The 26785-nt window shown below is 38.6% G+C and overlaps 1 protein-coding gene across 2 annotated transcripts in view; it reads left to right on the top strand.

The window, feature by feature from the left end:
• Positions 1–26785, top strand: part of LOC123322614 (rootletin-like) — a 46168-nt gene that overhangs the window by 2226 nt on the left and 17157 nt on the right. For both annotated transcript variants that reach the window (XM_044910569.1, XR_006539180.1), the window contains exons 5-6: positions 2950–3054; positions 3110–3252. In XM_044910569.1, coding sequence (XP_044766504.1) covers positions 2950–3054; positions 3110–3252 — 248 coding nt within the window. The remainder of the gene's footprint in view (positions 1–2949; positions 3055–3109; positions 3253–26785) is intronic.

Below are 26785 nucleotides of genomic sequence, written 5' to 3'. Positions count from 1 at the left end.
TTTTGTAACTAGAACGGAGTAAGGTTCTCATGAAATGTCGTTAATGTCACAACGCCGTTGCCACAAATAATATCAATTTTTATTACGAAAATGCCGAAAGAGATTGAAAAATAGGGTTTCAGGAAGTGCTATTTAGAAGTCAGGTCCGCTCATTCAAATAGTTATACCCTGATATTCTAAAATCCACAATATGTCAGACGGTAGCGAACATATTCAATGTAAAAGAATTTATATGTTTCCTCTGAATCTAAACGACTTCAATCAGTTTGTATAAACTTCAATTATGTTCGTCCCATATTTTCCGAAGAGATTCGACATTGTGATAAAATGCGTAATAACAGAAACTTTTACGTGGAACGGGCAACATAGCGTTGATTTAAAACCCAAAAATGGTTTGACAAGCTTCATAACCCCCACATTTACGTACCATACAGAGTGAAATGTTTCAAATTTCCATGGCCAACCGAGTGCTAAAATAAAGGTGAATAGAGTATACATGCAATATGCGAGCTTCGCTCATATGGATCACATTATCACATAATTTGTTGTCCTCTATAGTTCTTGGTACCTTCCCTATGCTGTGCTCAATATGCGGGCATCATTCAGGCAGAGCACAGGAATAGTTTTCCTCTGTAGTTTCTCCGCTGTGCTGTGCTAGACTACGCTTCCCTCAATGTGCGGCTAGCCTAATGTGCCCCTCATTTTCCTTGTTTGATTTGAAAAAGTTGTAGTTCAGGTCTCACCAATTTTGCTCACCCTGTACAAACTTCGTGGTACCTAGCTGTTCTAGAAGACACAAGGTACTTCACTCAAAGTTGCTCAATATCACTCTGGTTCATTTAATAGAGAGATTATTTGATTACGGCGATATATTAGAGGATTGCTTTGGTTTTAAGGAAACTTTCGGCGCGCCTGACGATGATATTATTGTTATTGTTGTTATGATTGACCGACTAGGACAAAATCAGCCTGACAAACCCGAGTTAGGCAACCTAACGTGTCCACTATATAACAGGCCCCCGCACTGAAATGTCGCTTCAGTAGGATCGAATAAGAGTATCTGTTTAGTAAGATGAACTGAAAGGAGTGAACAGAGAGCCAGTACCAATCTACTGAATTATAAGAGGCCCTGTTGTGAGGGTCTCAAATTCAGAAGGGTCAGACGATGGCAGTTATAGAGGAGGAGAGTCGAAGATCGCCTCAACTTTTACAGCGACTTTCTAAAGGCCGCCAAAGTGAGGACTGAAAGGGAGTATGAATCGCCAGTCAGTTCCGGAAGACGAGGCTGCATCACAAAGACTTTGCTGATGTTGCGGAGAAAACAAGGTCGAGGTCACGAAGGTAGTTATGTGCACCCACTAAGTTTGTCTCGAAACTTTCTCGAAAAGATAGCGGAAGGATGACTTCGGCGTGCAACGAAGCGACGATAAGCTACAATGAAAGCTGGGGTGGATAGCTCAGACGCCTATTCTAGGTGAACCGCTTTGGTAGTGAAGCAGATGAAGACAACTGGATAGGCCTTGGCTCCACGTAATCGTGCACTCGTCACACAAAATGAACCGGCGTAGTCAACCCCAGTGATATAAAAGGGTCATAGCAGAGGATAGCCGCTGAAGTGGAAGATTGTCCAGACGATTACGTACTACATTACGTCCGTCCAAAATCCAGTACCGCCGGCGAATAAACGAATGAGTATCTGAAGAACCGGCGTGCAGCAGACGATGATGGGCGCCATCGATGATCAGACGAGCGACATGATGATTTTTTGTAGAAAAACCGCATGTTTGTGTCTGTATGGTAATACGGAGGCTGAAAGGCGACCTCCAACACGTATAAGTCCATGATCATCACCAAAGAGGTGGAGTGTCATGATGAGCCGATGACGAGAAGATGCATGGTTTCTGAAGCTCAGCTAGCTCCTCCTCAGCGAGATGGAACAGATTGAACGAGACGTATTAAACAGATTTCTGTTTCCTGGAACTCGATAGAGGAGAGAAATCCTGAGCCGGTGAAAGATTGAACACGAGCATTCCGTATGAAACGTCGACAAAAAGCAGTTACGCGCTTGAGTCGAAGATACGAGGAGAAAGGTTCAATCATGGTGGGTTCATCGGAGATGGCCGAAGAAATCAGATCCTGTATTTCAGCGACTCGATTGCCAACAAATGTCTTCCACCTGTGACTTTCACCGCGGATCCACGACAAGGCAACGGAAAAATCGCGAAAAGTCAGAAATTGCACACCATACCAAAATGTTGTCCTCAAATTTCTTTTTGTTTTTTATTCTCACATTATCTGGGATTATCTCGTAATCGTCCGTCCAGAAACCATCATTGCTCTTCATTTCGGAGTTGGACAAAGTAAAGTATTCTTCATCGTCTCACACAATCATTTTGTTGACGAAATGCACTCACCTCAAAGTTCGGAAACATCTCGAAATTCTCTCCAACTCAGCCTCTGTGTATTTTGAAGCCTTCCTCTTTTTCTTGAAGATGATATTCTTTCTTGACAGGATCTTGACAGGTCTTTCATACCATAAAATTTCCTGGCCAGTTTTCGCTTGGATACCCCAACTTCGTGTTCAGATGCTTCAATCAGCCTTTCTTCTCTAAATTGGTTCAAAACTCGATGCCGATCGCATTTAGGCATATTTACACATTCTTTGATTGTGCGATAAATTGTCGATTAGCCTATGTTTTGATCTCGATAAACATCGACAATGTTTCTTTTTGGCATTCGCCCGACCAGGTTATAAACACCTCAAGATCAATTTTATGAGACCAAAACTTTTTGCTTTGTTTATTTAAATGACAGTACAGGTGACATTTCGTGGTCCTGGCCTACTTCATTGAATGTTTTCTGTCACTAAACCACACCAGGTGAATTTTTTCCCAACACTTTCAGACCATACGTAAGTAGTACCTTGAAGTATTAAATGATATGTTTTAGAATGATCAGTTGAAAGAAACACTTGAAACTGAAAGACAGGGGATGAAACGTTATATAAATGAACTAAGAAAGAAGAAAAATGAAATGGAACATAATCGACGACAGGTTTGTTTATTTTTCTGAATAGCCAGATTTGCACTAATTCAATTAATCTTTGTAGACTGAATTAGAAAGGAATGCCAATTTAACATCACAATTTCAAAAAGCCGTACAACACTTGGCTACTTGCAAGCGAAAAAAATGCTCGGTTTGCACTTATACAAAATCTGTCTATACCAAATCTTCAAATAGCAGACAGAAAGAGTAAGCCATATTTTTTTAAGCACGAATGCATGTTTTTTTTTGTTTACTCTTGAAAGAAATGTAGTTTTATGTTCCAAGGTTTTCTCCTAACATTTCTATTTTTCTATCATTGATTAATAGAGTCGTTGAATTTATAATGAAACTAGCTGTACCCGCTGTACTGTAGTGGGGATTGTCGCTTCGAAAAGGAGTACCATCACTCCAGTCATCGGAAGTGAGACCCATGCTCGAATCGATTTATTTCCTAAATTTGCAATTCTTCAACCTGCCATATCTCGTGAAATATTTGTTGAAAAAAATATTTTGTTGAAGACATTTTTCATCAGGAATAAATTCCGAAGATGAAGGTTACATTCATTTGTATATTTATTTTAGCATTATATCACTGAAAATTCATTCACCTCAAACAATGCATCACGTTTCTGCAGAAATTAATCTCTAATTAATCTAGATCACTCGGTATCACTTCCCGCACTTGTTAGGAAAATAACTATTTTAATAAAAATGCATATGAAATGACTAGACGCAAGAAGTTGAGTACGGTCGCAAGATTTATTAACATTTTTTCTACAAGCTCTTGAAATATTTGAATATATAAGGACTGAACGAGAATAGATTCGCTATCACAAAAACCCCTATATCTTTTAAACCAATTGAAATAATCAAAATTGCTGATCATATAAAACTTTGTAATGAACGTCAGAAATGAATGGAACATTTACTTCATAAATTTAGTTAAATTTTGCCGTAAAATGTCAAGCGAAGGGGAAACACGAGAATTTATAGTGAAACTTTTTCCCACTAATCAAAATTGGAACTTCAAAGAAATCGCAAAAGAGGCTCACGTTCGTCTAGAAACGGTTTCAAGAGTTGTTGAACTCTCCAAGGAAGACCTTACAATCAACCGCAAGGAAGGAACCAGGAGGAAAAAGAGGTTCATAGCCGGAAAGGATGAAGAAAGCCATGAGTCACTTTCAAAAGAATCCTAACCTCTCAGGACAAAGGTGGCCCAAATTGTGGGTTGTTCGCAGTCGACCGTTCAGAAAATCAATTCGAGTAGTGGGCTAAGAACATACAAGGTACAAAAAGTGCCAGGCAGGAACGCTGTGAAAAATCCAGAAGCAAAATCAAGAGCAAAGAAACTAAAAAAAGATTTCTTACACAATGTTTCCTGTTGCGTGATGGACGACGAAACCTACGCCTCAGCTGATTTCTCGCAGCTTCCTGGTAAGCAATTTTATACTGCAGACTCTCGTGGGAATGTTGACGAACAATTTCGCGTGAAGAAACAAGCAAAGTTTCCTAAAAAATTACTGGTTTGGCAAGCAATTTGCACTTGTGTGAAAAGGAGAAAATTTTTCGTTGGCCAAGGCTATGTTGACTCAAAAATATACATCGAGGAATGCTTGAAGAAGCTACTTTGACTATTTTTACGTGAGCACGATGTGTCAACAATCTTCTGGCCAGAGTTAGCTTCATGCCACTACAGCAAGACCACCAAGGAATGGTACGAAGCTAATCGTGTAGTTTTAGTCCCCAAAGAGGCCAATCTAGCAAATTGCCCATAACTCTGGCCAATTGAAAGATATTGTGCGCTCGTGAAAAGAAAATAAAATAGGACTAAGAAATCAACCAAAACATTAGCGGAATTCAAACAAAAATGGAAGACAGCATCCCACACAGTTACTGAGAGCACTATAAAAATTATGATGGAAAGAATTCCAGAGAAAATCAATGAATTCTGTGAAAATTAAATTTTGTTTCCTTTTGTGAATACGCTTTCCATAATAAAGAAGAGATGATTCTAGAATAGGCTTAATTTTGGAAATCAGTCCAGTGGTTCAAAAGATGTAGGCGTTTTTGTGATAGCGAATTTATTCTCGTTCAGTCCTTATATCCGTTTTAAGAAAAGATCAAATTTCTATATATAATATAATAATAATAACTCTTTATTGAGTGTATATTTTACAAATTCAACGAAGTTTATTCAACATAACCTATTGCAAAGAAATAACACCTTCGACGTATAGCAGATCACCATGTGCTTTTGTGTCCTAGTCAAAGCTTTATTTATTAACCATAATTCCAATTTTTGTAAATTTTTTTTGAATAGCAAATAAAACTATAGCACATCCAACATTGTTTTTCATTGATATCAATTGATTCCAAACAATGTTCGGATGAAAACTAACATCCTGATGACAAAACAAAATCATACTTTTATTTTTTCGCTCAGGATGTTTTTTTTCTTATCTAAACAAAATCAATATTGAAATTTAATACCTGGAATAGAATTCGAATTTCGCGCCCCCCAAATATAAAACAGAAAAGGGTTATTGAAAAGTTTTTCTGTATTGCGCCATCTCATCGTCAAGCGTGTTTTCACTGACCAAAATGTAGTCTGTTTTTAGTACTAGAGAAATGAGGGCGTATCCTATCTTTCTACTCTATAATCTTTGGATTGAAGTATACTTCAAACATCGATTATGACGGATTTTTGAATAAAATTCATAGAAAAAAAATTCTGTGATTTCACTTCAGGTTTGCCCAAATTTCAGGTTTTGGAATATATTAGAGTGATGTAGATTGAACACTTCCATAATACGAGACATAATCGTTTTTCTTCGCCCTCTCTTAATCTGGGGTGAATTAATGGGTATATATATAGTCAATAGATGACGCGGGAAAAAGTAGATTTCCTTCAACTTCATTCAGGGGACAAGGAAAGATTTATGTTCAGTCATTTGAAATTTTGAAAATATTTCATTTTATTTAGTTTTAGTTCGAGGTTTTCATCCATGATATTAGTAAATGAGAAAGATTGTCGGGAATGTGGACTTTATTGCTGCCAATTACAAAAAATTTGCCACCTTTTCGAGGACTTTTATCCTCTTTCTCAAGGCTGCAATAAACCAAGTTACTGGTACAACAACATACAAAGAAACATCACAATTATACCAATATTTTGTACACTCAAATGCGGTCAAAATCTATAATATTTGAGAATATCTATGTCAACTGTTAAAGCTTTAAATGCTAAAATTACTAAAATGCACGAGCAGGTTAAAACCAAATCCTAACAAATTTCTAGATTTATTGCGCAGTCGGTAAGACCACTGAACAAACTACATAAAACAATACTAAAAGAACTACAACTACCTCATGTTACATCTAATATAAAGTCATACACTATACTAAGGTTCTTGACATCATCTCTAAAGTTTACTGAGTTGTTGAGCTTTATGTGTAACATTTTACTAATATTTCGTTTGTATGTCGTTTTTCTGTCAAGAATCGTGGCGTTATTAAAGTTTAAATAATGTTTTTCTTTGAGTGCATGGCTTGTGAGGGTTGTTTTGTCTACTTTACGTGTATTCCTCAATTCAGGTTCGTGTTGTTTTATCCTTTCTTGCACATACTGTTTGGTTTGTCCTATATAGCACTCTCCATAGACACGGCACGGGATCTTATATACTACTTCTGTCTGTAACCTTAGAGGGGCTGGATCCTTGAGACGGGTGAAAAACTTTTTTGTTGTACTTGGGTTATAAAACGAACAAAGACAATTGTATTCATTGAAAAATTTTTGGATCTTATAGGAAAGGTCAGGTATAAATAAAAATCTGCAATATCTTTTACCGCTCGCCTCAGCATCCAACTTAACATTATGATTGTTTCCTACATTGATGACTCTTTTTATGATCTTATTAATGAAGTATACAGGGTAGTTATTCTCAATTAGGATTTTCTTGACTACTTTTAAATTATCAGCCTGGAAGCTAGGGACACTAAGAGTTAAGATTTTCTAATTAAGTTATAGGCTGCATTTGTTTTCTGGGATACACTGTGGTTGCTATAATAGTTAAGTAAGCGAGTTTGTTGGCTTATAGTACCACTTTGATAAAAGTTTACTATCACTATTGACTATAATAACGTCGAGAAACGACAAGCAGTTTTGATTCTGGACTTTCATGGTAAACTTAATGGAAGTGTGGTTGGTATGAGTTGAGTAACTGCAACAAAAAAATCACAACCATCACAAGGTATTAATTTATCATTTACATACAGTTTTAACAAGGGAACTACAAATGATATCGCACTAACCACGAACTCAAATAAATCATTCATTACAAGATTCGCGATATATTTTTCTAAAGAAGGCACCATTAAACGCAAAATAGCCACTATCGAAGCACATCTCAACTAGCGTCACAAATACATCCTTGTCCAAATATGTAAAATTAGATATTTACCTCCAACGTTTCTTATAACTCTAATAACCAACTCTTTTGGAACATTAGTGAAAAAGGATACAACGTCAAATGACACAAGGATGTAACCCTCAGGTACTACGATGATTTTTACCATCTTAACAAACTCTTGAGAATTTTTAATATTGAAAGTCGAAGTAAATAAGACTTGTGAAATAGTCTGATGTAAAAACTCACCAATGTTGTATCCTGGTGAATTAATACTACTACTATGGGTCTAAGACAAAGAACCTTTCGAGCTCGTACACGTGCACACGTATCTTGCATCGTTCTGATATTATTCTTTTGAATAGTTAGTTTTGTGACTTGAAACTTGTGCGAATTTTATGCCTAGTGTAAGTACACCAAAAATTTTTACAGTTTGGGCTTGCTGTTTCCCCTGGGACGATTTTTCTCCATTTTTTCTGGACGTAATATTGTTTGTTTACCTGCGAATTCCTTATCATTGCGCTGAGATGAACATCTGATTGATAACGGGAATTCCCTAGATTAGGGTGAACATACACGTCCATTCACGTATCCGCTGTTTCTTTCCCTGTGTTTTGCCCGTTCCAACCTTGGCCTTTTTCTGTGTGTTAACTTTGAGTCTCCCTGACGGGCCACAGAGGAGTGAAGCGTGTATCCCTGTTTTTTATCCTTCTCTGAATTTTTAACGTTCCCCAATATGCCTGTATGTAATATTTGCACAAACGGTCTTTCCGCGAGGATGCCAGGCCTAAAATGTTCTGGTTCATGCGGTGAATATTTCCATGCTAAATGCAAGTCGGATGTTGACCGGTTTCAGATGCCTGGTGTCTCTTGGACCTGTACTGCCTGTCGATGTCTAGCCGAGGTGCCGAGGCGTCGATCAGTTATTGCAACTGTCAATGAAGTTGAGGGGACATCTAGGTCATTCAGTGTACTTCAAGAGATACAGGGAGACTTTAAATCCCTAGTAGAAAAATATGAAGGCCTTCTTGGGTCTCTTTCCTTTTGTAGTGACTCAGTCACATCTCTTGAAAAAACTATTTCAAATCTCAGTAAGAAGATGAATGAGATGGAGAGGATAACTAGGGAAAATATGATGCTTAGGACCTCTGTGAAGAATTTGCAGGATCGGGTCGATTCGCTTGAACAGCAAGGCAGAGCCAATAATGTCGAGATTTGTGGAGTACCTGAGAAGGAGAGTGAAAATGTTCTGAGTATTGTTACATGAATCGCTGAGAATATTGGTTGCCCAATCGAGCCCTCTGAGGTGGATAGCTTCTATAGAGTCCCCACCTTCGACCCTAAGAAACCCAAAACTATCGTGGTTAAGTTTCTCTCTAAGCACAAAAGAGACAGTTTTTTGGGAGCGTCTAAAGCGAAGCGCCGTCAATTGGGTACATCTAGGGGATTCAAGATCGATAATATTTCCCACGAATTATACATAAATGAACATTTGACGACCAGGAACAAGAAGCTATTGATGAAGACCAAGGATGCTGCCCGATCAAAGAACTACAAATTTGTATGGATTGGCGATGGCGCCATCCTGGTCAGGAAGGACGAGCGATCAAAGATTATGAGGATTTCCGACGAGGATGAATTGGCTAAAATTGTTTAGATTGTTATTGTTTCAGTATATAGTATATATTTTTGTTGTATCGTATTATGGGATTGTCAGCTTTTTATCAGAATGTGCTTGGTATTAAATCTAAGTTATCATTGGTGAACGTGACACAAGCACCGGTAGGCATGACATTATATTTTTAACAGAGACATGGTTGGATTGTTCGGTCTTAGACTCTGAAATATTTGATTCACATTATAAGGTCTATCGCCGCGACAGGGAACAAACTTCATGTGTAAAGAGTAGGGGTGGTGGTGTCTCGATAGCAGTTTCTGGTGACCTCAAATGCTACCCTGAGAGCTCATGGTCCTCTGAGTCCGAGGACGTTTGGGTGACAGTTGTTCTGGGGGACGGGAGCAAGATTGGTTGAGATTGTTGATGGTAATCGAGATGAGATGTTTGTGGTGTGCGGTGATTTCAACCTTCCAGGAATCAAGTGGGATATTGATGAGCTGAATTCGTGTTACGAACCAAAAAATTTTAGGGATCCCAGTGCGAGCTTGTTTGTCGATTCGATGTCCTTGACAGGATTGACTCAGTTCAATGGCTTCGCCGGTATCTCGGGAAATGTTCTCGATCTGGTTCTCAGTAATAATTACTTGATAGAGGGCTTGAAAGTTTCTGATCACCCCCTGGTGCCAGAGGACCCTTGTCACAGTACTCTTGAGTTTTTAATTAGAGCCCCGATATGTTTCAGGAAGAATATGGGAAATTCTAGAGGACGTAATTTCAATATGGCCAACTACGATGCACTTAATGAAGCATTGGGTTCTGTCGATTGTGGTGCCGAACTTTCCTTTTTGAGTGTTGACCAATCCGTAGACAGATTTTATCAGATTATTGATGGTTTTCTGGATAGTTTCGTTCCACTATTGCCCAGATACAGCAGAAAATATCCATCTTGGTTTTCACTCTCTTCTGTGAAGGCCGTCAGAGAAAAGGCTAAGTTCCATAAGCGTTGGAAAAAATATGGTAATGATATAGATTATTCAACCTACAGACTTCTCAGAGGGCGGACTAAATTTCTTATAGAACAAGATTACAGAAAGTTCATTCAGAGTATGGAAATTAACTTGAAGCTTAACCCAAAGTCTTTTTGGCGTTACGTGAGAGCCAAGAGGAACTCTCCTTGTGTGCCCGATTGTATAAGGACTCCGGGTGATATTGTGGCTGATCGTCAGAAGATTTGTGATCTTTTTTCAGAGTACTTTGGATCTGTATTCTTGCCTTCTAGTGTTGGAAACTTGGCTGAGTATCCTGAGGCACCTTTACATGTGGGAAGCTACACCATAAGCCGTGACAAGATAAGAGAGAAGATCATGGAGATGAAGAATGTGGGTCCCGGTCCTGATGGGATTCCCCCTTCATTTTTGAAGAGCTGCCTGAAACGCTTGGTGGAGCCTTTATTTATCCTCTTCAACAGATCTTTAATGGAGGGCTGCTTTCCTCAAAGATGGAAGTTCTCCAAAGTGGTACCCGTTTTCAAATCTGGCGACAAAAATCTCCTGGAAAATTATAGACCCATCTCTAAGCTTTGTGTGATTGGGAAGCTCTTCGAGGGAATCGTGACAGACTTCTTATTTTTCGATGTTAAGAACATATTGAACACTGAACAGCATGGATTTGTGAAGAAACGCTCCGTTGATACTAATCTGTTAACTTTTGTGGAATATGTGCTGGGTAGTATGGACTCTGGATATGCTGTTGACTCTGTCTATACAGACTTCAGTAAGGCTTTTGATAAAATTGATCATTCAATAATTATTTCCAAGCTTGCTGATGTGGGTGTGCATGGAAGCCTTCTAAGATGGTTGGACTCTTACCTCAGGAATAGGTCTCAGAGAGTAGTGTTGGGCCAATACTGTTCCGAGTATATTCCCATAACATCGGGTGTGCCCCAGGGCTCACATCTTGGTCCACTGTTGTTCATACTCTACGTTAATGATATCGCAAACTGCCTTCAATTTTGTAAATTTCTCATGTACGCTGATGACCTAAAAATATTCCTCTGTATTCGCAATTCTGCGGATAGATTAAATATGCAAGAGGACTTGAAAAGGTTTGCCTTATATTCCGAGAGAAATCAATTATTCCTCAACCTCTCCAAATGTTGCTCCATCACATTCACTAGAAAGTCTGATGTAATCTTACCCTCCTATACTATTTCCACCCATATAATTTCAAATGTCGACTCCGTGTGTGATCTTGGGATTACTCTGGACTCTAAGCTGCTTTTTGATCAACACATATACAACATTACCAAAAAAGCAAGTAGCATGCTTGGCTTCATATTTAGAACCTCATATGAGTTTAGGAGTCCCATGGTATTGCGTACACTTTATTTATCTTATGTCAATAGCGTCCTGAGTTTCGGTTCAGTTATCTGGAATCCACGGTACGGAATATATATTGATAAATTAGAGAGTGTTCAGAAACGATTTCTCAGGTGCTGTCGTACTCGTTTTTTCCCATCGGTGTTGGATACAATGGAGATGTACCGCCGTATGAATTTGATACCACTTGAAAATCGCAGAAGAATGGCTGATGTATTGTTTGCCCACAAGCTGGTTAATAGTAGTCTGGATAGTGTTGACATCGTCTCTCAGGTTCGGTTGGTTGTCGCACCCTATAACACACGACACGGGAACACTTTCTTTCTGGAGCAGGCCAGTACCAACTATTTCCTGTATTCACCGCTGCATAGAATAATGAGGTCATATAACTACTTGTCTCGGTCGACAGGTTTGGACATTTTTGCCGATACATTATACAAGTTCCGAATCATTTTGTTTCGGTTTTTCCGATCCGCATTTTTCTGTGATAATGCTGGCTGGTTGAGTTTTCTTGGGCCCGGTAGACTGCAATATTGAACATTTAATCGTTTTCACTCATTGTTTTTGATATTACACTTGTTATTATTCTAGGTAATTATTGTTATTTTTGCTCGATGAAAAATTGTTGTCTATTGTAATGTTAAATGTGTGGATACTTTTTTGGGTTTGTCCCGTTTGTATCCCAAAGAAAATAAATAAATAAAAATAAAAAAAAAATAAAGATTGGGTTTATGAACCTTTCTTTGACAATATAGTTTAGGTGTGGCACTATTAGGTCTGATTAATGATTTATAGTCACTTTGATTGATTCTCGAGTTGTCCTTGAAAGTTTTTAATGTTTTATTGATAATAGTTTCTATATTCTTCGTTGGATCCCCGTCTTATTTGAGGTAAACTTCATTGTCATCTAGAATATTATTCGACTCCATAATGTATTCTTCATAATACATAACCACCGTGGTGTTACCCTTATCAGCGTTACCAATGATGACGGATTATCTTTGATAAATTTTGAGATTTCTGCTAACTGTTTGTGATCTGGAATGGTGTATCTGTGCTTTCTGCTTGAATTTAAAAAGTTGTTTATAGCATTGACACATTTCAACCTGAAATTATTTTTGTCCACTTCATCCAATGGGCATGTTGATATACAATGTTCAACATCTTTTATAAGATGATCTTTTATGTTGAACAGGAATGCCAAATTTCGGGCCTAATCTTGGAATGGTCATTGTAGATTTTGTGATGTGTACATCTGTATAATTCCTTAACACATTTGTCAGAAGTGAATTCGGTGAATGAACGTCGATGAGGGTGCATCGGTCTCGTTTGTTCGGAGATAATTCCAACGTAGGCAGTGTGAATTTTCAATCAATTATTCTTGAAATAATTCCTATACATTACTTGAAGTGTCTTGACTTGCTCCTGGTTTTTTAAGTCGAGATGGGAGTTTGTAGATTGTGCAGTCTTCCAATTACGCGTAAATCACCTGGTATTGTTTGTACTGGTTTTTGTCGTGATCATTATCATGCAAACAATCGGTGCAGTGATATATCCAAGGCTCAGTTATCAATTATCAAAGAATTGCCGGGGGCGAGCTGGAGGTGTGCGTCATGTCGAACCCGTTCAGCGGGATCCCCGACGCTGGGCAGCGCACTTCCACGTATCATTCCGGAGACGGCGGCGGCTGAAGATGGTGAGGACCGCATTGATGATGAAGAGTCTATCGAGTCCGGTTCCGTTGCCCGATTGACCTCGGAGATACGAGGTCTGCGGCAGTCGGTCAATTTCTGCTCGGAAAAGATTAGCGACTTCGAGATGAAACTAAATAAATTCAATGATATCCTGTCGCAGATGAAAAAACTCGAGAATGACAATTCAGAGCTTAGAAGGGAAGTATCAACATTAAATATTAAGATCAATAATTTGGAACAGTTCAGTCGCTCCAACAACTTAGAAATACAGAATGTTCCTGAAAAATCGAATGAGAGCTTAGTCGATATTGTGTCCAAAATTGGGGCACATCTGAACATACCAATAGATTCCTTCTCGTTGGACCACATTACCAGAGTTCCTACGAAAATAAAGAATAAGCCTAAAAACATCATAGTCCGATTTATCTCCAAAATAAAAAGGGACAATTTTCTGGTTGCATATAAGGCTGCTCGCCGTACTGATTCAAGTACGTCACATGGTCTTGAGGTGAAGGGAATTTCAGATGGCTTATTTATTGGTAAACATTTAACGATGAATAACAAACTGCTATTTGAAGAGGCTCGAATTGCGGCAAAAAAACTATCATACAAATTCGTGTGGACTCATAATGGTAACATTCTAATGCGCAAAAATGACACCTCCAAAATCGTGAATGTCGCTGATATTTCAGACCTCGACAAGCTATAATTCCATCCAATTATTTAAGCTATCTCTTTATGACCCTTGCAACTTCAGGATGGCTTTGAACGTTTACTATCAGAATGTTCGTGGCCTACGAACAAAATTACCTCAGTTCAAGTGCTCTTCTACAGCCAGTAATTATGATCTTTTATTCATTACTGAATCATGGCTCAATGATAGTGTGTATGACTCGGAAGTTATGAACTCCAGGGTATATGACATTTTTCGGAGAGATCGCTCCACGACGGCGAGTGCCAAAAGTGAGGGTGGTGGTGTTTTTGTGGCGGTAAAGAAAGGTTTGGAGCCTGTCAATGTTCCAGAGTTCCAGAGTGCAGCAGAAGATTTATGGATTCAGATATTCAATCAACAGATTAAAGGTTTATTTGTGTTGTGTTTATATTCCACCGGACGACGCCGCCGCGTTGACTTGTTTTGTGTCTAAGCTGAATGATATTAAACCCTTGCTTGGAGATAGTATTATTTTAGTGCTGGGTGATTTTAATTGTTCCGGAGTTTCCTGGGTGAGGAATGTCTCAAACAATAATTTAGAACCCATGAATGTTGACACTAAATGTGCCTCATTAATGGACTCCTTTTCGTTTCTTGAGTTGGTCCAGTTCAATGAAATAGTAAACCATAACAATAGAATTTTGGATTTAATACTCAGTAACAGTTTTAGAGTTGATAATCTGATGAGATGTTCTGATCCCATTGTTCCTGAGGACAGAAATCATCCATCTGTGGAATTTCTTTTTGATGTGGGACTGGTCAAGCCATTATGTCTAAGTGACTCATTTTATAGTTTCAGAAGGGCTAATTTTGCTCTCATCAATGAATCTTTACATAATATACCATGGGACGAATTGCTTGTGAATAATAATGTCAATGATGATTTGGTTGTTTTTTACGAAATTTTAAATCAGTTAATTGATAGACATGTCCCCAGAGTAAAAAAAGTTAAGGGCTATCCATCCTATTCTTCTAAGGAAACTATTAAAATCATTAAACGCAAAAACAAGTTCCACAAAAAATGGAAAATTTATAGAAATTATGGTGATTATAAAACATTTCAAGCTTTGCGGTCTGAAACCAAGTGTCTTATCAGATGTGATTATGAAAAATATTTAACCTCAGTTCAATCTGAGGTCAAAATTTGTCCAAAAAAGCTTTTTGACTTTGTCTCTGTTGGTTCTAAAGATTCGGGGTTTCCCAGCAAGATGTCATTCAAACAACGCGTCGGCGAGTCAGGCAAAGATATTTGTAATTTATTTGCCGATTATTTTGAGTGTGTTTTCACTAAGCCTGATCCAACCATAAATTATTATACAAAGAAATGCTATCCTGATCAATACCTTTTAGGCTTCTTCCAAATAACTTCTGATCATGTCAGGGAGATAATATTTGGATTGGATGAAAAGAAAGGAGCTGGTCCAGACTCGATACCACCAATTTTTCTAAAAGAGTGTAGTATCCCACTGAGTATCCCTCTTGCATTGATATTCAATAAATCTCTCCATAGTGGCATATTTCCTGACTCTTGGAAGGTTGCCAGCATAACTCCTGTTTTTAAGTCCGGTTGTAAGAATTCAGTAGAAAATTATCGTCCTATCAGTAAACTTTGTTTGTTCGAGAAAGTCTTCGAATCATTAATATACAAGCGTTTGCTCCATCATATGCAATCTCGAATAATACCTGAGCAGCATGGTTTCGTTAAAGGAAGATCAGTTGAAACTAATCTCATCTGCTTCATTGAATTTGTACAAAAAAGTCTTGATAAGGGAATTCAAGTCGATGCTATATACACGGATTTTAGCAAAGCCTTCGACCGAATTAATATTAAAGCCCTTTTGAATGAGCTCAATTATATCGGTGTTGAGGGCACATTGTTGAGATGGTTCGAGTCCTACCTCACAGATAGATCTCATTACGTTAAGATAGGGAGATTTACTTCAAGATCATTTTTCCCTACATCAGGGGTACCTCAAGGTTCCCATTTGGGTCCACTTCTATTTATTATTTATATTAACAGTATCAACAAATGTTTTAAAGTTTGTAAGTTTCTGTTGTTCGCGGACGATTTAAAACTTTTCGTGCTAGTTCAAACAATCCAGGACTGCTTGGATCTTCAGAATGATCTAGACAGCCTTTTATTTTTTTGTAAAGCCTTTAGTTTACATTTGAACATAGAAAAGTGCTGCATAGTTTCCTTCACACGGAATAGGTCAGTAATAAACTACGATTACTCAATTTCTGGAACTACCCTGCGGCGCACTGATACTGTCAGGGATTTGGGTATTGTGCTTGATTCAAAGCTCATCTTCGATGAACATATAAATGGTTTAGTGTGTGCGAGTAATAGAGTTCTTGGGTGGATTATGAGGCAATGCCGTCAATTCAAGAGTCGTGAGGCAATTTTAGCGCTGTACTATGCCTTTGTTCACAGCAAGCTCAACTTTGCTTCTTCGGTTTGTTGTCCTCATTATAATGTATATATCGAAAGGTTGGAAAGGGTGCAAGCTAAGTTTCTAAGGTTTCTAAGTTATAAGACGGGATTTCACCTGATACCTGGAAATCCGGATAACTACTTTGTTCGTTTGAGACATTTTCGAATTAATAGCTTAAAGGACAGAAGAATAATGAATGATTTAATTTTCATCTATAAAATACTATCGAATAAAATTGATTGTCCTCAAATTCTAGATTCAATTGATTTTTATGTTCCTGTTAGACATCTGAGGAGACCTCCTGTATTTTACCTGACCACCTATAGAACCAACAGTGCAAAGTATTCACCTATATCGAGAATGTTAGATCTATGCAATTCTTATGTACATAGCGTTGATTTATTTTCGGGGGGTAGTTTAAGTTTTTTCAAAAAAACTGTTAAGAGGATATTTGGGTAGTTCTTTACATTGTTTGTGAGCATTGTTTCATTTATTTCTGATTGTTAGCATTGTCTATTTTATATTATTAGTGTGCGCTTCTTTTGGGTGTTCACACCTGTTAGCGTTCTCCTTTGTAAAATAAAAATAAAATAAAATAAAAATAAAATAAAAAGTGGTGAGCGTAATGACGATTTTCTGGCTGAACTCAAGGTATTCGTACTTTTTTAAGTTAATTTCCTTGATATGGTTCATCCTCTTATTACAATCTTCGGGAAAATCCCTTCAGGCATCCAAACTTGTCATGTTCCAACGATTGTTGAAAATCGTTTTCCACACGGGGAAAAGAGTTTACCAATTTGTCAAATCTTCATTTCAAACTTCAAGATAGATTTTCGGAAATTGTATTTTATATATCCTAGACAGTGAGTCCCATATTTTTGTCAAGTTTTTTCCTCTTCAGGTAATGAAGAACATTTTTAGTTTTATGTTTACCTATCGAATCATATGCATTTTCAAATGGACTTGTTCTCATTCACATTCAGGAATGTAGAGTTCGAGATGATCGTAAGGTTGCTGAGGTTATAACTCATTTATCGAAAAATATTTCCAATATAAGCGGCCTGAAAGTAGCGCGACTTGGTAAGCCCAATAAAAATTCAAATAAGCCCAGACCTGTCAAGATTACTCTACCATCTGCTGCTGATGTGCGATCTGTTCTCAGAAACTCTAAGATTCTCAAAAATAGTCCCCAATATTCGCGGCTTTCGATTTCATCGGATAAAACACCTCGACAGCGGGAATTTTATCAAAATGTCAAGTCTGATCTGGAGAAGCGTAAAGCTGGTGGAGAGAGCGTGCAGATGAGGTTCGTCCGTGGAGTTCCGACAGTTGTACCTGTGAAAATTTAGTCTCGCCCGGTTACAGTGAATTTGGGATTAACTGCTACTATCAGAATGGGCGTGGACTTAATTCAAAAACAAATGACTTATTCTGTTCGGTGTCCGCTAGTGACTTTGATGTAGTTTGTTTAAGTGAGACATGGTTGGGGAGTGGTGTTTTCAACTCGGAGCTTTTTCCGGATGACTATTCTGTATTCAGATGTGACAGGGATCGTCGTTCGACGGGTTGTGCTACCGGAGGTGGAGTTCTTGTAGCTGTCCATAACAGGCACTCATCGGAGTGCGTGGATTTCTCAATGTTGCGTAATTTGGTTCCATGTATAGACTTGGTTGGCTGCAAAATTAAAGAGGGACCACTGACATTTCTTATTATCGTCGTTTATATACCACCTAAAATTGATGTTGAAACATTTGATTTGTTTATAAGCTGTCTTTCGACTATTGTATCAGCATTTGATAAGAAAGTGTTAATCATTGGTGATTTCAATGCGCCCCAGTTTGTAAACCACTCGAGTTCGGATGGAAAATGTGTATCCTTGGGGGTATTGGCGGAGGTTCTCAACCTTAATCAGTTTAATAATTTAGTTAATAATAATGGTAGACTACTGGATCTAGTATTTTCAAATGTTCAGTGTCGGGTCTCTGATGATGAGCTTTCTCTTGTGAGTGTTGATCCACAGCACCCTCCGATGCATTTCTGTGTTTCCAGTTGGTCGGATCGTGTTCCTTCTATGGGTGTGAATTTTGTGAACACCAAAGAATTCAATTTTCGTAAGGCAAATTTTCCGCTCATGTACCGAATGATATTGGATGCAAGTTGGGATGATGTTATTGAGTCTACTCAGGATGTCGATGTGGCATGTGATAGGTTTTACGCAACATTGAATAATATATTCATGCAAACTGTGCCCTTTAAAATCAAAAGAAAAAGACGTTTCCCTACCTACTTTGATTCGACTATTATTAACAATATCTTGAAAAAAGAAAAATCCCTTAGTAATTACAAGAAGTATGGTGATGAGTTCTATTTAACTGAATACAAGGAATTGAGAAGGACCATCAAGCGCGACATTAGATTGGCTCATAAGAAATTTATTCGGGGATCAGAAGATAGAATTCCACAAGATCCCTCTTCTTTTTGGTCTTTTATTAATGGCAAGAGGGGTAACTCCAGAATTCCTGGTGAGATGACAGACAGCGGGAAAACTTATTGCGGACCCACTTCGATCGCCAATGCCTTTGCTGATTATTTTCGTTCGGCTTATGATCCCGTTGTGGACTGTAACGCATGTGATGTGGATGGTGCTGGTGGTCCGGACGCGGTACACATTGGATATATAACACAGGTTCAAATAATTGCTGCTGCCAGGAAACTCTCTAATAAACTTACATCTGGTCCAGATGGGATACCAAGTTTTATTGTGAAGGACTGTATTTATGCAGTGTCGCATCCGTTGAGCCATATTTTCAATCTCATATTGAGTAACGGCCGTTTTCAATAACCTATCCAAGATAAGGGATAGATCGCTATCTCCAGTTTGTCTGCCTATCTATCCTTGTAGTTATCTATCTATGGTTTGCATTTCACAATTAAGGTTTGACGTTATCTATCTCAAGGCAAGGATAGATAGGAATCTATTCGGCTCAGACCACAGAACACTAATATAAGACCTTACATCATTAATTCATTTCTAGCGGTGAGATATTGGAGTGTGTTAGAAAGTGTAAATATTTGAATATTATGTATAGAAGGTTAATCGTGTGTGTATGACTACATACCCGTATGCACCATTTCAAAACGAGCTCAATTCCTTAGTGTCTTTTTTTCCCATAGAGATTCTATGCTTAAACGTCGTTCAATGAAAGGTGCATACGGCAATAAATACATCACAATAATTGTTGATCGAGATTCTCAAACACGCAATACTTGAAAATGAATTCCTCAACCGTGAGTACCTTCAAATAAAAGCGCCGTTGTTATCGATATTCATTTTTCATTAATTTCAAGTTCTGAAGGCAATGATTTTTTCAGCCTAAATCAAAATTAATGACTAAAGAAGAGGCCATGCGTTTGGTACAATTTGTAGCAGCTGATGGGGTTATTACCAGCAGAGCTATTAATGCTACCAACAATAAATTGAAAGAGGAGAGTTGGAGAAGATTGACCGAATCCTTCAACTCTTCGGTTTCAATTTTCCCACATTGCGCCCTCAAATATGGATTAATTAAATCCAATAATTCACTCACAGCACCTTTGCTCAGTTGAATTCTACATGTGAACTCGTAATCATTCAAAATAATCATGTAATCAACTCGTGCTTCATAAATTTTTTGGGTCTCTTCCGATTCACTTTCTTCATCATCAATCATCTCTAATAATTCCATGTCGCTACTCAAATAATCCATTTTTTAAAGTTAATTACAATTCAATTGTAAAGAAAAAAGCACTGAAATGCACCCTGATAGCAATTTCCAACGCTTATCTCTACCCCTTACTGCTCGAACTCGACAGATCAAAAAACTGAACTACCGGAGATAATTTTTACAATCGATGGTTTACTTCAAATTTCTTTGAAACGCAGATAGGCGCATATATAATGAAAGTTCCTATCTCTGATTGTCAATCTGACCTCATTTCAGAGGAAGGGATAGATCGCTGCGGCCAGTAAGAATCGCTATCTGCAGATAGAATATTGAAACGTAAACAAGCACAGAATGACAGATTTGTCTATCCGTAAGGCCGTAAGGCTACTTTTCCTAGAGCATGGAAATTGGCCAAGATTGTACCAGTCTTAAAAAAAAGGGACCCCTCCATTGTTGGTAACTACAGACCAATTTCAATTTTATCAAACTTCTCCAAGCTATTTGAAATTATTGTCTACAAGAATATATATCCAGCTATAAGGAACCATATTAAGATTGAGCAGCATGGATTCATGGTTGGGAGATCTTGCACGAGCAATTTGACTGTATTTTCCCAGTATATTTGCGAGGTTCTTGATTCTGCTGGTCAGGTTGATGCAATATATACAGACTTTCAGAAGGCCTTTGACAGGGTCGCACATGAGCTTCTGTTGTGGAAATTGTGGAACAAGTTCAGTTTCTCGGAGAGCCTTGTCAAGCTGTTTCGTTCATACTTGTTTGATCGTCGTCAGTTCGTTCATCTTGAAGGTATAAGATCATCTAACTTTATACCCACTTCTGGGATACCTCAGGGGTCCAATCTAGGGCCACTTTTATTTATTCTGTTCGTGAATGACCTGATGGATGTCCTTGTCTTGCCGCATCTGATGTTTGCGGACGACTTGAAGTTGTATTTCATAATTCGTTCAGTAGATGACTGTGTTCGACTCCAGCTCGAACTTAATAATCTTGTCAATTGGTGTAAAAACAATCGTTTGAGTTTGAATGTTCCAAAGTGTAGTGTTGTTAGCTTCACAAGGAAAGTAGATATTCTGAAGTATGATTATGTCGTCGGGGACCAGGTCCTTTCTCGAGTTGATAGGGTGAAGGATCTTGGTGTAATCTTTGATCAGAAGTTTTCGTTCATCCCGCATATCTCCCAACTCATTTCGTCTGCCTCGAGAACATATGGATTCATCGCACGCAATAGCAAGTATTTCAGTAATAGTTCAACATTGATGATTCTCTTCAATTCCTTTATTCGTAGCAAGTTGGAGTATGCCAGCATAATTTGGCGTCCTATTTATTATTGCCATGAATACCATCTTGAGGCGGTACAGAGGAGATTCCTGAAATTCTTGGCTTGGAGGGAGGATAAAGTTTATGCACCAAGAGGACTCGACCATACTATATTGTTGAATCGATTCAATGTTGTTTCACTAAAGGGAAGGAGAGAGATCGAGGGCGTTCCAAGAGCAGCATCTCGTGCTGTGGAGTTATTCCATCTGCAGACCCCGAGGACCAATTCCTTAATACAGTCCCCCATTTGGTTCATTGAGTCTATTTTCAACTCGATTGCGAGAGATTGTGACATTCACTTTGACACATTGGCGTCTGTTGTTAGCAGATATATATATTAGGGTTGAATTAAGTCTTCAAGGTGTTTATTTGTGTATAATTATTTTTGCCGCTTAGCGGTTGTTTTCTTCATTTTTTTTGTTCGTTGTTTCCATGCCATTGTAATTTTTGATTTTTTTTTTAGTTTGCAATATTGATTGATTTCTCAATTGCATATTTCTAGTCTCGGTATAATATTGTTCAATTTTGTTTTTTTTTCATTTTTGTTATTAGCAATGTAGCTTGGTTTCTTTCATTATGCTAGGTTATGTTATTTTCTGTAACTGGGCATTTGCCTGTTGAAATAAATGACTTTTTTTTTTTTTTCCTTCGTGTGAGGGGAAAACCCTTTATGGGCGCCCAGAGGGTCCGCACTCTAGGTTGTGTGAGACTCCGAGATCTTGTTTGGCTACTCACTAAAAACCCCTCACACTTTCGACGGAAAAGTTCTTCGTCCGGCCCTTGCAGCGTCCCTTAACACAAGTGATGAGCTGCAAGTGGCATCTAGAGTTCATGGGATCTGATGATATGCAGTGACCCAAGCAACACCGCCTTCTGCATTCTGTGCGCTAGTATCTCGGCCCAAGATCTGCAGGTCGGAATAATCTTCAATTCTTCTAAATAAATAAATGACTTATTATTATTATGACTTTAGCCTTGCGGCTTTCACACTCCTCTCCAGAGGAAAATTCACTTATCCCAGATATCTCAGATATCAAAAGGATTAAGCTCTGTTGGAGCCCTTTCCAGGTTTTCGGGCTCGTGGTGGTGGTCGGGTTCGGGTCGCTCCTCGGCTCCCTGCTGTAGATTGGATTCCTGCTCCACCCGCACTTCCTGTCGGAGCAGACGGTGTTCCTCTGCATTCCCCATGTACTTGCGTACAGTTCTCGCCGTTCCGAGCAGTACCGCCTTCTGCATGACTTTATAAATATTTTCGTCCAACTGAAGTTTTCTCAAGTTCTCTAGTAGTTTCTTCGGTATCAGGCCTGTAGATGAAATGACAATAGGGATGGTCTTTATATCTTTCAGCTTCCACTGTCTTCTGGTTTGTTCCTCGAGATCTCTGTATTTTGAAATTTTTTCAGTGTGTCTATCTAGAAGATTGTTATTATTTGGAATTGCCACGTCGATGAATAGTGCTGTGTCCTCATCCTTATTGAGCAATATGAGGTCTGGTCTATTGTGGGTTATTTTCCGGTCTGTGAGAACAGTGCGATCCCAGTAGAGCTTGTGATGTTCGTTTTCCAGCACAGCATCTGGATGGTAATTGTAATAAGGAACCCTTTTCGAAGTTAGAAGTTGGTGTTTTAGTGCCAATTCTTGGTGAAGAATCTTGGCAACAGCATCATGTCTATTTTTGTACTCTGTGCCCGCGAACTTCTGACATCCCCCGGTGATGTGCTGGATAGTTTCATGTGTCGCACAGCCATAACGACAGCTATCGTCCGCCACTGAGGCATCCTTGGCAATGTATCTCATGTAATTTCTTGTTGGAATCACCTGATCCTGGATGGCGAGCATGAAGCCCTCTGTCTCAGGAAACAACCTTCCGGAAGTCAACCAGTAGTTCGACGCAGATATGTCGACGTAATCATGGTTGACCTCCTTCTGGTGCCTCCCATGCAAAGATTTGCCAATCAGTTTCTGCATTTTACTTTCTGCGTAGTGTTCAACGGTTTCCAAGTGATCCTGGTGTAGCTTTAACGGTGTAGAAGTATCAGCAACACAAACTACTCGATGGAGTTCTGACGAAGCTGCCTTGCTCAAGAAATAGTTTCGAAGTCCTTCAATTTCCTGGGACATACGGTTGGACAAATCAACAATTCCTCTACCCCCAAGATGTCGTGGCAGCTCTGTCCGTTCTATTGAGCTTTTGGGGTGATGTTTATTGTGTTTAGTCAGCATCGTCCTTATTTTTCTCTGTAAAGCTGCTAAATCGGTGGTCGTCCAAGAGATTATACCAAATGAATAGCTCAGCGCCGAGCAAGCGTAGGTGTTAATCGCTTTTATCAGATTCTTGCTGTTAAGACCAGTTCTCATTATCCTCCTCAATCTTCGGGTGAACTCCTCCGTTAATTCTTTCTTCATCTGAGTCTGATTGATTTTTCTTGCCTGTTTTATGCCTAGATACTTGTATGTGTCTCCTTCCTTTAATGCTTCAATTTCTGCACCTTCCTTGAGTTTGAACGTACCATCTTCTATTTTCCCTCTCGTTATGTTTAGCAGTCGACATTTTTCTAGTCCAAACTTCATTTTGATGTCTTCCGAGAATCCTTCCACCATTTTCAGCATCAGTTGCATTTGTTTTTTGGTAGATGCGAAGAGTTTCAAATCGTCCATGTAAAGGAGATGATTCAGTTTCATCATAGTTCTACTGCCGCTCTTGATGGAAAATCCGTAGTCCGTAGAATTCAATCTATGAGACAAGGGATTCAGGGCCATGCAGAACCACAGAGGGCTCAGCGAGTCTCCTTGGAAAATTCCGCGTCTTATTGGAATAGGTGCTGTTGTAATGGAGCAATCTGCTGCTTTCATTTGAAGACTAGTACGCCAGGTTGACATGGCGTTTTTCAGGAACTTAACAATATTGGGATCCACCTTGTAAATCTTCAAGATCGTCAATAGCCATTCGTGAGGTATAGAATCGAATGCTTTTTTGTAGTCTATGTACGCAGCGTAAAGATTCCTTCGCTTGGAGAACGCTTGATTGTAGATAACTGAATCTATTATTAGTTGTTCTTTGCACCCTCGGCTGTCTTTGGTGCATCCTTTCTGTTGCATGGCGATGATGTTATTTCTTTCGCAATGGTTGTGAATTCGGTTTGATATGCACGATGTGATTAATTTGTACATCGTTGGAAGACATGTGATCGGTCGGTACTTGGATGGGTCTTCTGTATTCCTTTGGTCTTTAGGTAACAGGTATGTTGTGCCATGTGTAAGGAATACTGGCATTCTTTCAGGATTTACAATGACATCATTTATTGCGGAGGTCAATTTGTCATGCATGATCCAAAGTTTCTTGATCCAGAAGTTCTGTAATCCATCAGGCCCAGGTGCTTTCCAGTTGTGCAGTCCTCTGATAGCTGATTTCACTTCTTCAATTGTGATCATGTCATGCTGCATCGGCTCATATTTTATAGCTTCAGATTTTTCATCTTCAATCCATCCGGTATCTCCATTGAACTGAGGTTTCGTTGATAATTGTTCGGTCCAGAATTGTTCAATGGCTTCCTTTGGTGGTAATTTTCCATTTTCTCCATCCGACGATGTGAGTGACCGGTAGAAAGATTCTTCCGACTTTTCGAATGAATTATTGTCTCTTTTCCGGCTATAATTGCTTTTATATCTCCTCAGGCGTTCTGCATACAGACTCAATTTTTGCTTCAGAGTGTCGAGGCAATGGTGAGCTGTAGCATTCTCCGTCTCTCGTTCTGTGTGTGTCCTGTTTCTGTCCATGATATCTTTGGCAGCTTTCACAACCTTTCTTCCTCGATTCCCGTTCAAGTACTCCGTCAGTCGTCCAATGTCTCTTCTTAGCCTTTCTGTTTTGTGTTGAAGACGTTTCTGCCATGCTGGCGCGTGTAATTTGTGTAATTTTGGACCATCGTTGTTCGTTTGGCGAATTTTTGCCCCTATGGTTTTCGCTGTCGTCAGCGCTGCACAGTGAAAAACTAGATGCAGATATTCCAATGAACTTCCGTTCTGTAGGTATTCAGGTAAAACGTCCTTATTCAAGATGTCGATTGTAAGTGACAGTTTCTTGGATGTATTGAGTCGTGGAGGTGCTACTCGATGAAGAGGATCTGTTCCTTCCAGTTCGGCAAAGTATTTCCTCATGTCAGAGTCAACTTGTCGGTGGAGCTCTTCCCTATCGTCCTGGTGTTCAGGCTCATTTGCTTTGCAAGAAGGGCTTTCAGTATCAATGTCTTCTGGGTGTTGTTGCCCAGGTATGTGAATTTCATTCATTATTATTATTATTATTATTATTATTCAATACATTGATGTTGTAACGAACAGTACTACCAATTTTACTCACATATGAAATGATTCAATTTTAATATTTTTCAACCATTGATCAAGAGGTATCTGTACAAGTGAATATTAAAAAGTGGTAAGTAAAATTCGAAAGTTCACGTTAGACGAAAAAGTTTCTATGGAAATAAAATCCATGTAAATATCAAAGTCCAACTCCCTATCTGAAATTCTTTGACACTGTTTCTAGCGCAGCGCGTTTTTAAAATCATCGATTTGAAATTCTGAACCCCATTAGACTTTGCGTCGTCGTACTTGTGATGTAACTATTCAACAACAATATTTCATTGATTTGCAACAAGACTGAAGAGACTACATAAGGTAGTGATGAATCAAACAATAAAGAATTAGTTGATAAAAAAAAAACAAAACTATTTAATTGTAGGTATTGTAACAATTGAAATTGAACACTGAAATTACCCTCCGCATGAAACTAAAAAGGTATACTACGTAATAAAACGAACCGGTGTGAAAACAGCCGAATGAGATAGCAGAATTTGACCTTGAATTCGTCGTACGCCACCGTACAGTTGAGCGGATATCGATGTAAACATGAATTCTCGCGTCTAGAATGATATGAGAACTATTATTATTAAGTTACAGGTTAACTCAAAAACTGTATGTACTTAAGATCGACCTCGAATTTCAAAAGTTATATTGAAAACACCCATCATCATTCACTGTCAATGTTGTTTGAAAAATGGTTCATGAAATGGAGATTCAGGAGATTAATAGACGCAATGAAGCAGAAAAATGTCATTTATCGCATCCACTTACACCCCCTAGAAGCAAAGATTTGACAGCTGTCAATGTTAAAAATTCGATAACTCAAAAGCAGTACATAGGACCGACTTCAAATCTGGAAATGGTATCGACCAACCATAGCAGAAAAAGTGCTTTTTATCCTATCCACTTACACCCCCTAGAAGCCAAGATTTGGCACCTGTCAATGTTAAAAATTCGTGTATTTAAAAACTGTACATAATATCGACTTCAAATTTGGAAATGATATCGGCAAACCATAGCATAAAAAACTGCTTTTTATCGCATCCACTTACACCCCCTAGAAGCAAAGATTTGACACCTGTCAATGTTAAAAATT

This window comes from Coccinella septempunctata, chromosome 1 (genome assembly GCF_907165205.1).
Source record: "Coccinella septempunctata chromosome 1, icCocSept1.1, whole genome shotgun sequence".
NCBI lineage: Eukaryota > Metazoa > Arthropoda > Insecta > Coleoptera > Coccinellidae > Coccinella > Coccinella septempunctata.
Note: the sequence above shows the minus strand (reverse complement) of the source record. Positions and strands in the feature narration are given on the sequence as shown.